Source organism: Electrophorus electricus, chromosome 22 (genome assembly GCF_041902795.1).
Source record: "Electrophorus electricus isolate QZ-2024a chromosome 22, ASM4190279v1, whole genome shotgun sequence".
NCBI classification, from domain to species: domain Eukaryota; kingdom Metazoa; phylum Chordata; class Actinopteri; order Gymnotiformes; family Gymnotidae; genus Electrophorus; species Electrophorus electricus.
The window spans coordinates 16,041,194-16,055,645 of NC_137518.1; the positions used below are offsets into that span (position 1 = coordinate 16,041,194).

Genomic DNA, 14,452 nt, shown 5'->3' on the forward strand with positions numbered 1-14,452 from the left:
AGAGAGGAGACAAAGAGACTAGCCAAAATGTCATTTTGCTCGTAGTCTTGATACCAGATTGATGGTAATAAAGTTCCGACCCAGCATATGTTGCCTCCCAAATCCAGCCCCACTATAAGAACTGCAGCATTGAGGTAAAGGGAGTGACATGCAGTCTGCCGTTTCTAGCCCATGACCTTTCGTGTGCCCTGTTCTGTGGAGCCTTGCTGTGGTTGACGAAGAGGTTGGCCAAAGTCTGTGTGTGTGTGTGTGTGTGTGTGTGTGTGTGTGTGTGTGTGTGTGTGTGTGTGTGTGTGTGTGTGTGTGTGTCAGGACTCTCCACTGAAAGCAGTGCAGATGCTGTGGGTGAACCTGATCATGGATACACTGGCCTCCCTGGCCCTGGCCACTGAGCCGCCCACCGAGGCCCTGTTATTGCGGAAGCCTTACGGTCGGGACAAGCCCCTCATCTCCCGGACCATGATGAAGAACATACTGGGTCATGCCGTCTACCAGCTGGTGGTCACCTTCACCCTGCTGTTCGCTGGTAAGGGTGGGGCACCGCTCAGACATCGGGACTGCACAGGAATGTGTGTGTGTGTCTGTGTGTGTGTGTGTTTGCTCCGACCGCACCGTGCAGCTCTCCATCTAAGGAAACCTCCCCTGACATGTCGACAGATCATCGTTACCCTGTTAAACCTGCTAAAGGTGTTTGGAGCTGTAGCAGACGGTCGCTCGGCCCAGCGGTGAAGTCCTCTCTCTAATTGTCCCGTTGACATGGCTGACCTCGCAGCACAAAATGATCCCACACTCCTCTCAAAGCCCTGGACTCCTGCTAGCAGCAGAGCTCCTGAGAGAGACTGCTGCCAATGTTCTTCAGACAGGTGGACAAGTATCTCTGACTCAGATCTAGTGGCTGACTAAGCCCCTGATAGCATGTTCTCACCTTAAGAGGAACATTATGGCAAGAAATAAAGGAATCACTGCTCGGCGTGGACCGTCTCGCCATCCTGCTCGTATGTGGCGTTCTCCCTTTTGGTGTTGAGTTCTCTTTTTTTCCTCCCTATTGAGCTCTGTTGTACCCTCCCGTTACCCCTTCAAATAACCCGCATCTATGGATTGTGACTCGTAATGATGAACCTTTTGTCTGTCAAACGTGTAAGAACGCCACAGTATCCGTTTCCTTGTGACACGTGCCTTGATGTTCTTCCCTCTGCGCAGGGGAGAGGTTCTTCAACATCGACAGCGGCCGCAACTCCCCGCTACACGCGCCGCCTTCCGAGCACTACACCATCATCTTCAACGTCTTTGTCATGATGCAGCTCTTCAACGAGATCAACGCCCGCAAGATCCACGGCGAGAGGAACGTGTTTGAGGGCGTGTACCGCAACCCCATCTTCTGCAGCGTTGTCCTGGGAACCTTCGCGCTGCAGGCAAGGCTCATGATCATCGCCCCGCACCCAAAGCCCCAACTAAAACCTCCCAAGTTTTTTTTTTTCCATAGATTTCAGCTTGTGAAGGTATTGTAAAGTTAGAGGATCTGAGCTAGACTCTGTTCTGCTCGAAGTTTGCAAAGCCACTTTTGTTTACAGCGGATCTGTTTACAGCAGATTTCTACTCTGTTTGCGTGTTTTTCTATGACTTAATAAACTGTAGCTCATCTACCCAGTTATGAACAAAATGCCATGAAGTTTAATTTCACGGTCATGCAGATATAAATAAAGGATTTAAACATGGCGGGCTATGGCGAGCGTTGGAGATTTCTTCCGTTCAGAGCATCATCTGATCGTGTCACGTCGCTGCGTTTCTGCAGCTGATGTTCACCCTGCAGGTGTAAGCGAACTACACTTGCTTAACCTCCTGCCTTCTCCTCTCCTTCTTTTTCAGATCATCATCGTGCAGTTCGGTGGCAAGCCTTTCTCGTGCACAGCCCTGACGCTGGATCAGTGGCTGTGGTGCATATTCATTGGCGTGGCGGAGCTGCTGTGGGGGCAGGTACGGCACAGGTCTCACGCCCGTGATGGTCACAAGCGTTTCTGTTTTGTCTGGCGCAAGCTTTCTTCTCTCCCACCAAACCGAATTCGAAAAAAACAACAACCCCCCCCCCTAGTTTGGCTAAAGCTGCAAGCGACGCCTAGACCCGTGGGCGTTTCTCACGCTGAAAGATCCCATCTGCAGATGACAAAGTGTGAGAGAGAGAGAGAGAGAGAGAGAGAGAGGGAGAGGGAGAGAGAGAGAGAGAGAGAGAGAGAGAGAGAGAGAGAGAGAGAGAGGAGTGTCGCACTGCTCTGTCTGATGGTATAACAAAAACATCATGGCATGAATCTACGGGTGTGGGTGAGGCTAAACAACTCTTGCCCGATGGTGGGGGTGGAGGTGAGGGTGAGGCTGGGTGCGAATCCAAACCTGTTGGGTCGGGTGGAGGAGAAGGGGGTTGAGGGTGGCAGGTTGCCCAGCCGTTCCTGGGAACAGTTGCCTGGGAACAGTTGCCACCGCTGAAAAGCTTGCCTCCCGAAGAAGCAACAAAACAGGGCACTATAATGAGACCACAATTACCCACAATCCCACAATTACCCACCCTTGTGGGGGAACGTGAAACTCTGCGTGGAATTCCTGCAGTGCGCCTGCTCTCTCTGTCAAACACGTGTGCATAACCACACACACACACACACACACAGAGTAGCCTGCGTTCGCCCGACTTCAGCAGGGGGGTTGGGCGGTGCCTAAATACGTTGGAATCTACGGACAAATGTTCATGCCATACTAAAGACAGGAAGGCAGCAGCAGCATCATGCACGAGTCACTCCCCCTCTGGTTTCTAAGCTGTGACGGGGGGGGCAGTTTCTCCCACCGCTGTGTTTTTAGCATGTACACTAAGGTAAATGACAGCGTATTCCGAAGGCTGCGTGAAAGGTTGCTCCTGGCTTGGCAAGACACTGGCACGGCACTGACGCCCACAGAAGAGTCCATCCAGAAATGCTGAATTATTTCTGTGTCCTCAAACAACTTCGTTCGCCGGTTGTTTGGACTCCCCCTCTCATCCTGTGGACTATTAAATCCACAGATTCCGGGACATTCTGTTAGCTCGCTCATTCAAACGACGTTTGATTAGATCACAGTAATCCAATTTCTCAAAATCCAATTTCTCTGACCCCAGAACCTCCACCGGGGTGACCGTGTCCTGCCTGCAGCCTGTTTTTCTGTGTTCCCTTTCGTCCTTCCTGAAAATGCACACTGAGGGCTGAGTTGGAGAAAGCTCAGAATTGAATCTTTTGCCACTGATGCACATGCAGCCACTTTCAATTTTTGATTATATTTTTGCAGTATAAAATTTCTTCTTTATTTTGCTGGGGTTTTTTTTTGGGGGGGGGGGGGGTGATGTGATTCACCATGTCACCGTGGAACAGAACTGACAAAAGGAAGAAAAAGAGTCAAACTGAATGACTATAATTTGACTGTCTTATTAAAAAGCCATATTCCGACTTCTGTTTCGTTGGTACCATTTCTGAGATGATGTGTAATATTGTCTGGTTGCCTGCCCGTGTGGCCCAGCTGAACCGTCTCTTCTTCCTCGCCCTAGTTCATCTCTGCCGTCCCTACACACCGCCTCAAGTTTCTGAAGGAGGCCGGTCACGGCATCACCAAGGAGGAGATCCAGCAGGAGGAGCAGACGGAGGACGTGGACGAGATTGACCACGCCGAGATGGAGCTCCGCCGTGGCCAGATTCTGTGGTTCCGAGGGCTGAACCGCATCCAGACTCAGGTAGGGCGCCTCCTCCTGGAGAGCCTCCCACATGCCCCTGCCCCCTCATCCAGGGCCCTCATGGCACAGAGATGTCCAAGCAGGGGCAAAATACGCTGGTTGTTAACTCTTCCTCCTCCCCAACAGAGTGTGCTGCGGAGTCTAATTCTCTAATGTTTTAACTTCACACCCGGTCAGTAGGTTTATTGTCATGTGCGTTAAGTTGCACAGTGCATCGCTAAGACCTGGATAGTCTATAAATGGTCAAACGGACCATCCATATTTGGTGATTTATTATTTATACACCCAACTGGGTCAAAACTGGTTACTGTTAAACTCCCACCTGCCAGTTCAGGCTCCCTTCCCATCACATTACTCCTCTTGGGGCCAGGACGCTTCCTCTACGCTCCCGACCTCAGACAGCCGCGCTTCCTGGGGGCTGCGTTTGGTGGACCTAATGGGCAGGTAGGAACTGTCTGGGTGGTCCAGGTTAAACAGGCCTAAAGGGAGGAGGCGTGCACCGCTTCTCTCCCGATCTGGCGGCGCAGCTGAATGCGCTCCCAGTTGTCGGTACCCGACCCAAGACGTTGGCTAGCATCGCACCTAACCCGAGAAGATGGGTCTCTGGTGGCTGCAGCGTTAGCCGGACTCGGACCAGAGCCCTAAGGCAGCTGTGCCACACTGCAGCCCCACTGGGCCATCTTAATTGGTTGGTTTACGAAATGGCACCCTCTCATTCTGTGAATGGGTGCGAGGAGGAAGCACCGCGGCTGTTTACCTGCAGGCCGGGATCCCAGCGGCCCCGGCTTCTCCTGTGGCCCCGTTCATGGAAACGCGGACCCTCCCTTAAGACTCCGAATGAAGCAGTGGCTCTCTGTGGGCCCGCAGTCCGGCGGGGGGGAGGTGGGGGTGGGGGGGTCATGTACGTCAGAGAGCCCCATGAGGGGAAGGAAGCCAAAGTGCGCAGATAGCTCCGCTGTAGCCGGCACAGTTCACATCCGTCCCAGTCGCGTGTCCCTTTAACATGCGCTGACGACAGAAGGCAGTGCGATATGGAGATGAGCTTCTGAATGTGTTGGTGGGCTTCTGAAGGCAGGATGTGTAAGGGATAATCTCCTTACAATCCCCATTCCATTCACGCACTGTAAAAGTACCCAGTGAGTTGTGAATCTGTTTCTGTGATCAAGTTCCAGGCTTTATCTGTGTTTTCCAGGATTTTTGTGTGGAGGGGGGAGGGGTGTTTGAGGTGTGTGTGTGTTGGGTGTGTGTGATGTCATGAGGTGTGTTGGGGGGGGGGGTATGAGGGGTTCTTTATGGGACGTCACGGCAGGGTTTAGGTGCCATCGCCTCTGTGTGGAACGTTCCACAGGTAACATGACTCTCCCCTGGGTTTCATGGCTCACCTCTCCACTGCAGATGTCAGTGTAGGAGAGACTAATGTGGATCTTGCTCTAAAGCATTTCTGTGTCTCACTGCTAAAATGTAATCTCACCTACTGTAGTGAACCAGGTCAGGAGAAGTTCAAGATTTCTCTCTTTCTCTCTAAACCTCTCTCTCTCTCTCTCTCTCTCTCTCTCTCTCTCTCTCTCCCCTCCTCACTTGCTTCCTTTATGTTTTTATGTTTTCTGCCCACAGTGTTGGGGAAGGTATTGATGTATAAACATGGAATATTGCACTATTCAAATTCATGATCAAGATATTTGCCTGAATTTGCTCTGAGGGTTATGAAAGTTGTCTGGTAGGATCATAAAATTCTAACGATGTCTTCTCTCTTCTTTCTACAAGTGATAACAGGTGACATAACTTTTACAAAAGGAATTCAGTTGACCTTGCATGTAGTTGTTTGTGTTTTGGTTATGTTTGTTTTGGAAAAAAAATTTTTTTCCCAAAAGTGCAATGTTTTGCTAACTTTGTAGCTAGCAACATTTGTAGTCCAAATTTGAGTCCCTCTCTGTCTTGTGCTTAGAGATGGATGCACTTTGGATGTTCTAGAGTGAAAATTTTTAATTTTAATCGTTTTTGAAGAACATTGAACTCTTAACATTGAAGTCCCTAACTGTTCCTGAAGGTTTGTGTGAGAGGCTCGTCTTTTTCTGTTCAGCGTTTGACGAGCTGCATAACAAACGACCCAGTTATGCATACAAATTAGTGCCGGTTTTATATGCAAAGGCTGATTCGTCTCTATCGGGTAATTGGAACAGACAAGGATGTCCGGAGTCGATGCGGAGGAACTGGTGTCCTGGTTTCGGTTTGGCCCCCCTCGTTCTACTTCCGTTGCCCTGTCCCTGGTCCCTCACTTTCCTGATGGAGGAACGGCCGAAAGCCCCCCCCCCTGCCCCCACCCTCCAGTTGACCGCAAAAATACTGCTCCACTAATTAGTTCCTTATCTTCCTCCTCTTCCCGTCCCATCATCCTTTTTTTTTTTTTTTTTTCTTTTTTTTTTTAAATCTTTTAAATCTTTTTTTTTTTTTTATCAGCCTCGCATGCTTGGCAATTAAACAGCGCAGGTCTGATTCGCTCAGTCCTCGTCGTCCCCTTCCAGTATTGCCTCTTTGTCGGCTCTCGGGTTCCTCGTGTCTCTCTCCAGCATTCTGCCTGTCCTTTGTCATAAATAAATAAAGAATCTTTCCCTCACAAAAATGGTCTTCCGCTTCCATTCTCCTCCGCTGACTCTTCTCTCTGGCAAAACTCATGTTTTTAATGCTCTCATTTTCATCTTCTTCAATAACAGATATGTCTGCTCTAACCAGCTCTTCCTCTGCCCCCCCGGTGTCTCTCTCTCTCTCTCTCTCTCTCTCTCTCTCTCTCTCTCTCTCCCTCTGTTCTCTTCCTTCACCCTGGCCTCTCCCTCCTCTTTGCAGATGGACGTTGTTTATACATTCCAGTCGAGTCAAACCGCAGTGCCCGGTGCCCTGCGCCGCCAGCCCTCGGTGGTCAGCCAGCACAACGACGCAAAAACTGTTTCTAGCCCCACCCATGTAGGGATTTCCTCTTCCTCGCTGTCCGCCAACTCGGCCGCGACTGGCGGGCTGCCTGCTCCTGCCTCCCCCTCCGCAGCAGGCAGTGAGTGGCACGTAACACACCGGCTCCGCCCACTGCATGAGTGCCCCGCCCCGGCTCCGTCCATCACCCGCCAGCTGCCTGCCAAAGCGATATAACCACCTTCTTTCTCATCCCTCTTTCCGACTGTCTCTGTCTTTCTGTCTCTGAAGACGACCCGATCTCCCCTCTCTTGCTGTGAGCTGATTATTTGATTTTCAGTTTTTGTTTTGCAAAAATCCGGGTTATTCATAGAATTTGGCTGTGGATTACAGACTTTAACAGCTCCCTTTGGGGAGGGGATTTTGTTTTGCCAAGCCCTCTATTTCATGCAGCATGTTGAAGCCGATTTCACCTGTTGCTAACTTCCTGTGTGTTTAACACAGGTGAAGAGGTTCTTCTGAAACCTTAATGTCTGTTTAGAACAAACTAAAAAGCATAACATATCTGTTAATGCAGATGTAATATTAATTTTTGTAGGTCTGAAACCTGACCGCAAAGGGTACGTTTTCCACTGCTAGGCAGACGCGTGTCAGAAATGACAGAAAATTAAGAACGCATAGAAGCTGGTTGAGAACTTTTCAAATCCCTTACACCAGTCAGGCTGACGAGTACTGCAGCCGTTGTCATTATTACAGACATTAAGGCAAAGAAAAATCTTATTAAACGGCTTCTTTCACATGGCCATTTCCAATTAGATTTCAGGAATTTCTCCCAAATTGCAGAGAGCGCAAATGTCCTGTAATATTTTTTTTTTGAGCTTAGTTTTGAGGTCTGCAGAGCTCTGCAGAAAAGCCATCTTCTCAACCAGAATATGCACGGCTGCTTCAAAATCCTGGAATTTATGAATTTGTATATTTGTTTTATATTCTCTCTGCACTTGTGACTCTGTTTTAGTTGAATATGGATTGTTCTGCTATTATCTGCATACATTAGCCCTTGTGAGAAGTGACTGGGCAAATGCCCCTAAGAAGGCCCCTATAAAGCCCCTGAGACGGCCCCTTTAAAGAACTGTGCAGCTCTTTAGCATGCGAGTGTTGGCATGTTGCTGAGCTGCGTCCGCTGGTTCTTCCTCTTCTCTTCTTCTTCTCTTCCTGTTCTCGTCTTCCTCTTTCTCCCCCATATGATTGGGGAAAGATGGAAGCAGATTAGCATCCATCCCCTGTGGAGGTCTGGGGTAATATGAACATTATCTAATTAAGGGGTCTTACAAGGGTTAATATCTGAAGGTTAAGTGCTTTTTTCCCCCCACCCCTAACAGTGCATCCATTACTGCACTGCATGCATGTCTACAAAGTGTGTGTGCACTTGATAGCGTGTGTGTGTGTGTGTGTGTGTGTGTGTGTGTGCGCGTGCAAGTGCATGCATCTGATGTTCAGTGTACATGTGTGATCAGTTGTGTCTTTTCTACTGGTCAGTAATATTCAGAGCTTTTCCTTTTTCCTGTTGGTTTCCTGTGAGTTGACCTCTCTCTTTAGCAGTCAGTGCAGATCGCAGAGGGCTAAAAGGGTCAAGCAGTGGGTCTTAGGCTGGCAGGATAAAGCACCCCCCTGCGCCCACACACACACACACATACACACACACACACTCACTAAAAGGCAGTGCAAAAAGCCCTTGGTACATAGGGGCAGGTTGTGCCACGCTGACTAGTGCCGGAATTGGCCGCGTTCCCCTCCAGTGGCTGGTGACCTCGTCCCGTTCCAACAGGAAGCTGCGTCTCCAAGGTGACGGCGCGTTGCTGTTTGCCCCTGACCTGCACCACGTGTCGTCTGCCTAGCAACAGAGTCTAGAGAAGGAGGGACAGCTATAGCATGGGGGGGGGGGAGAGAGAGCGAGAGATGCAAAGAAAAATATAGGGGGAGAAGCATGGAGAGAGGAAGAGAGGGATGAGGAGACAGAAAGGTAGAGATAGACAGAGTGGGAGACGGACAGACACAGGGAGAGAGAGAGAGAGACAGACCGGCAGACGCCCACTCCATCACTTTTTCTCCTGCTGAGAGAGAGCAGACGCTACATCTCTCACATTTCTCTCCATGCCTCCGTCTTCTCTCTGCATTTCTCACATGCCTTCCCCTCCTCCCTCGCTTCTCTTTCTCACTCTCTCACTTTCACATCTCACACCCCTTTCTCTTTCTATCCATCTTTCAGGCTCTGCCTCCCACCCCCCCCCACGCACACGGGTACACACTACACAGCTCACGCCTCCGTTGCCATGCCAAGTCCTGGCTGTCATTCTCGCTTCAGTCTGCAGGGGGCGTTGGGTCCTGACTCCTCTTCTGTTATCTTGCTCACCTTGGCACGCACATTTCTGTAGCACTGCTTTATCTTTCAGTTGAAAGACACATGTGAGAATGGGGGTCTTGTGAGTGTGGTGGACTTTTATTTTGTAAACCTCTGTTGATGCTTGCCTAAGTGCTGTAATTGGACAGCACAGGACAGGTCACAGATGCGTGCACACAATGTGGATTGGTTACAAAAAAGTCTTGCAGTCTGCTCACGTTCCTCTGATAAATGATTCATAAATGACGATTACTCTACGAGTAGATATAAAGGAATCTCTGCCTCTTTTCATGGTCAATGAAAAGGTGTTTTAAACCAGACCACCACCCTTCTGCCAGCTCTGGTTCCTCCACCATCTCTATCTGGCCTCTTGTCTACTCTCAGGCTTGCTTCTGTGGGGGTTGAAGATTAAAGTCCAGTTCCTCAAGAGCTGAGACACAGTAGGCTGACTGCTGCAGGAACTGCATTGGCAGGATGATGTCATGGGCCACAGGCTTCACTTGAACACTTTTTAGAGTTGTTTTGGTTGCATTTTTTAGGTTTATTATCGGTTTGAAAAAAATAAATGTATGTTGGTGAGTAATCTTGGGACCATGCACTGCAGTGTTGTATGTTGCCTAGTTTACCACTATGTGCGGACCTGTTGAAGCCTTGTTAATTAGCGGGTTTGACATGGGTATTTCAGCAGCAAACCAATGCTCCTAGAGCAGGGGTACGTGAGCACGAGGACTGCTTCACAATGAGGTGTGTGTGTGTGTGTGTGTGTGAGAATGAATATCTTGTCATACTGAAGAACTCCAAACCTGGAGAATAAACACAGGCACTTAGTCAAGCAGTCTGAAGACCTTATAACTGCACAGGATTGCAGGTCAACGATTTCTATGAGTCTTAAACAGCAACAGTCCATTCTAAATTACAACAGTTCTTCTGTTCGGCCTCTTGACCTCTGTGGTCTGAGCGTTGTGGCTTTGCTGCATTAACCCTGTGTTGTGAGGTCATCTGTGAAAGCACAGTGCACCTTTTGGTTTCTTCCCTGTAGTGTCCTGTTAGTCAGCATCATCAGTCCCGCTCGTTAACCGCAGTCCTGCTTCTGTCCTGCCCATTTTCGTATGTCTCTTCCCAATTCCCGGGACATCTGCTCCACCATTTCAGGGAAACTGCACAGCAAGTGTATCTCTACTGTTTATGAATTGTAAAGGACTTTTCTGTAAACAGTTCAAAGTGTGTCTGCGCGTGTGTGTGTATCTACATGTATGTGACTCAGGGTGCACTGTATCTTTTTCTTCCTTTTAAAAACTCTTCTCATCGTTTTCATGCCTTCTTCCACTTTTACGTGCTCAGCACATCTCATCCATGCATCTCCCTTCTCTGAGTGAGAGGACAAACATCTCGCCTGAGCCCCTCAAGAATGAACAGTTTTGTCCAGTGCAAAGTGCACGTGTTGGGGTGACACCTGCCAGCGTGGTTTAGCACGTGTCCTGTTCCTGACGTGTTCGTGCTCGTGGAGTTGTGTGTTCATGTCCTGCCGTACTGCTCCACATTCTTGCATGTTCTCATTATTTGCTTGCCTGAATAAAGTGTGAGGCCCTCATACCCCACCCCCCCACCCACTGATATTAAGATTTGTTTAATGCTTTTCCCATTCTCCGTTTGAAGTGTGTGCTTCGTATTGCATTTTGTAAGCAGTCCCACTCCAGAGATGGAATCATTATTCATTTCTCACCAGTGACCATATTTTGGATTGTTTGTGTTTTTGTTTGTTTGCTTGTGTTTGTTTGTTTTTCTCTGCAGATCCAATTCATCAGCCTATACTCGAGTGCCCCCCACCCAGCGTGCACTCACACTGATGCCATTCAGCTGCCATGATTCTAACCCTTTTTTTTTTATCTTCTTTTCTCTCTCATTCCTGTTCCCCTGGGAATGCTGCCGTCCTGCGCGGGTGCCTGCTGACCCCCCCCCCCCTCCCCTTTCAGATTAAGGTGGTCAACGCATTCCGCAGCTCACTGTATGAAGGCCTAGAGAAGCCAGAGTCCAGAAGCTCGATCCATAATTTCATGTCCCACCCCGAGTTCATGCCCCATGCAGAGGAAGAGGTGCGCGTACCCACCATAGAGGAGAGCAGCGCCGAGATCGAACTGCTCCCTTCCACCTCCGCCTCTCCCAGCAAGGGTGGAGGCACGCCCCCAGACAGCTCTCTCCACACTCGCAAGCCCTCCATGTGAATCCGCCCCCACCGCATCCTCTCACCCCATACGGCGAACGCCGCTCGCTCGCCTTTAAGGATGCGTCTACCACGGGCGATGGCAACCCCACCACCCTCCACCCACGGTCCTCTGCACCTCCGCCTTCCTCTGCTCCACCTCAACTTGCACTGTGGCATAGGTGCTTTGAAAGCTCGTGAGGCCGGCCCCTGGCTGTCACTTGCCCTGAGAGGCTGCCGTGGAAGCTACTGCCTCTCTCTCTCTCTGTCTGTCACTGACATTATATCTTTTACAGGTCTAGTTTTTGTTTTTTTTTCTCTCTCTTTCTCTCACACACTTTCTTTGAAATGCTGTCTTCATGATTTGTTTCCTTGGACATTTTTCATAGATTTTTTTTGTTTGCTAATAAAGCAACTTCTTTTATGTCTTATGGTGGTGTTTTGAAACACGTAGGATATGTGCATCACTGTAGCTCTCTATTCAGCAGTGTCTTTAAAACGTTTTACCACATTTTATTTATTTTTTATTTTTTAACTGCCAGGTCTTAAGTAGTTCAGACACACTACATTCTTGTTATTTTCCAAATACATTCATTCGTGTACGAGTCCCTGTGTTTAGTTCATCTCTGGTTCTCTATTTATGTCGTTGTTTTTGGTTTGTCTGCACAGACGTTTGGCTGCTATAGAGAAGGCAGATGGCAGCCGTATCTGAAAGCGTCCGTGACTCCAGCCTGTCGTTACAGTGCAGGGCTGAGGTGATCCAGCCGTCAACTCATCCATTCGCGTCACTGGGTCTCTCTAGTCTCTCGTAGTACAAGCCGCAGACCCCCTGACTGCCTAAATAAACAAAAGTTGAACCGAATGCCCCAATGCCCCTAGAATTACGTCTTTAATAAGGTACAGCACGTCGCCATAGAATGCATGTAACGTTCCGTAGTGTCATCTGTGTTTGACTTTACTGGGAGTGGGGTTTATCTTTTCGGGGATGGTGGTACCAAATGACTGACTGACTGACACACACACACACACACACACACACACACACACATATACACACACACACATATATATATATATATGCGCGTGGGTGCAAGCGCGCCCTCGGTTTCGGAACTCTTCCGTTTGCTCCACGTTAGCCTGCACGTGCCATTCTGACCAAGGGACGATGACTTACACCGGAAGACCGTAGAAGGGTACGTGCAGGACTAGTCGGGCCGATACACATATTCCATATGCTTACCAATTGAAGGAAAGGAAAAAACAACAACAAAACATAACTGCATAAACCACTGAGTATTTACGCAAACCCCAGGCCTCTGTCGAGCGTGCCAATGGCATGTTCGTGGAGCAGAGAGCACGGAATCCCAACAGCGCTCGAGCTTTGGCACGAGCGCAGCCTGCCCGACACATGCTTCAAATTACCAGAACCGTAGTACTGCCATCTTCCCGTCCTCGCTTCATACCGATCTAGGTTAAACGGAGTCCTCGATGCGCGCCTTTTTCTACTTGCTCAGAGCCATATTTTATAGGTTTTCTTTTATATCCCTTTCTTTAGGTTTTTTTTGTTTGTTTGTTTTTTGTTTTGCTTTGTTTTTTTGTTTTTTAATTTTATTTTATTTTTGCAATACTTGCTTTATATTTCCAGCCAAAATCAAAACGCAGAGAGTCACTGCCTAAAAACGATCACGGATCACTCCATGTTTAAGGAACAAAGGCTAAGTTTAGATGAAGCCACACTTCCCTCTACTGGTAATGTTCTTTATTTTACTTTAGTAAAACGTAATGTGTTACTATGGGGAAGTGTGTGTGAATTTCATATAAAACTCAATGTTCGGTTCTTTTTTACAACTGTTCTGTATTTTTATATTAAGTAGTTTTTAATATTTTGGAAATATATGAATTATAGGTGTATAGGCTTGGAAAGCGTAGTGATGTAACAAAATTAGTAAAGAAAACAGAGAACATTTTTGCAGTTATACTAATACTTTGCCATGTTTGCAACCATGCTGGTTATGAGATGGTATGGAGAGAAAGAGGGTGTGACTTGTTTACTTTAAAAGCCATGGCTTCGGTCAAACTCGCAGCTGAGACGCCCTTAAATCTCCTCATGTGATCATGTTGGCATGAGGAAAGGGTCTGTGTACTTTGGCAAAATAAAAGTCTTTATAATATCAGCTTGTCATATGTCCACTAAACTGGATACTTTAAAATGTTACAGACAATTGTGTTGATATGACTAGTTAAAATAAGGATATTGTAGTATGCTTAAGAAGAAAAGAAGCGATTAGAATGCACATTTCATTCAATATGTGCATTGACACAGTGTTTTTGTTCATCAATATGGTTTTAGGGTAACTTATTTTTCATTGTTTACCTTCTTTTGCCTCTGTAGTTTTTCATGGGCTTTTCTATCCCGTGATAGACTATTAGAGTTCAGCTGAATCACGATTGGAGTAAAGTCATGTCTCCCTGGTTTGTCTTTACCCTGTTGTAATCGTCTAACTTCAATATCAGTCATGAAGACACATTTAAACTCTTTTGCTTTATATGCTCAACTCATGACCATGTCTGGCATGTACTACGTTTAGTGTACTGTTATAAAAAAAAAAAAAAAAAAAAAAAGATTCTGAAAGCAGTCAGTGGTAAGCAAGTGAAGCTTTAAGAAAGTTCTGCCAAAGTGTTGATCTGTACAATAATTTCTTAATTTATCATTTTAATGCTGTTGTTCCTTAGTTTATTGGTTCCTCCATGAATGTGTTCTGTGTTACTGAAATGACACTATTTTGTTCCCAAATACCGCATGGTCCTACCGAGAGTATAGAGTTGTAAGAAATACTTATGAAAGGATCTGATAATGGAGAATCCCCATCGCGCACCCCAGCCCCCTGCAACGTCTCATCCTTGGACATTTAGCAACTGTAAAATTGTGCGAATTGACCGCATTCTCTCAGCCATTTTAATTTAAATGTTAGCTTCAGTATCTCTGCAGGACAATGTTATTGCACCAGTGGGGTTTTTTGCATAGTGTGAAAAAAAGAAAAAAAGACAAGCACTCTGGTGTGTGATAACTTGAATTTGATAGCATTGCTACTCTGCTGAAATTCCCTCATAGCTCTGGATTGGTTGGGAGATCAGGAGTGATGCATCACACATGTAAATAAAAGGTTGCAGTTGAAAACTGGAATATTAGTCATAACCACCTATTTTGCAT

General features: G+C 47.6%; 1 protein-coding gene across 9 annotated transcripts in view; it reads left to right on the forward strand.

Annotated features, from left to right (window-relative positions):
• atp2b4 (ATPase plasma membrane Ca2+ transporting 4) overlaps positions 1 to 14,425 on the forward strand; it is a 60,880-nt gene extending 46,455 nt beyond the window's left edge. For 6 of the 9 annotated variants that reach the window (XM_035520242.2, XM_035520247.2, XM_035520243.2 and 3 more), the window contains 5 exons: positions 313 to 526; positions 1,201 to 1,412; positions 1,867 to 1,974; positions 3,560 to 3,742; positions 11,015 to 14,425. In XM_035520242.2, the coding sequence (XP_035376135.1) occupies positions 313 to 526; positions 1,201 to 1,412; positions 1,867 to 1,974; positions 3,560 to 3,742; positions 11,015 to 11,263 (966 nt within the window). In that variant the 3' untranslated portion in view covers positions 11,264 to 14,425. Of the gene's footprint in view, positions 1 to 312; positions 527 to 1,200; positions 1,413 to 1,866; positions 1,975 to 3,559; positions 3,743 to 6,583; positions 6,786 to 11,014 lie in introns of all 9 variants that reach the window. The other 3 variants (XM_035520250.2, XM_035520248.2, XM_081705418.1) reach the window with 2 other exon arrangements.
• Positions 14,426 to 14,452: the final 27 nt, after the last annotated feature.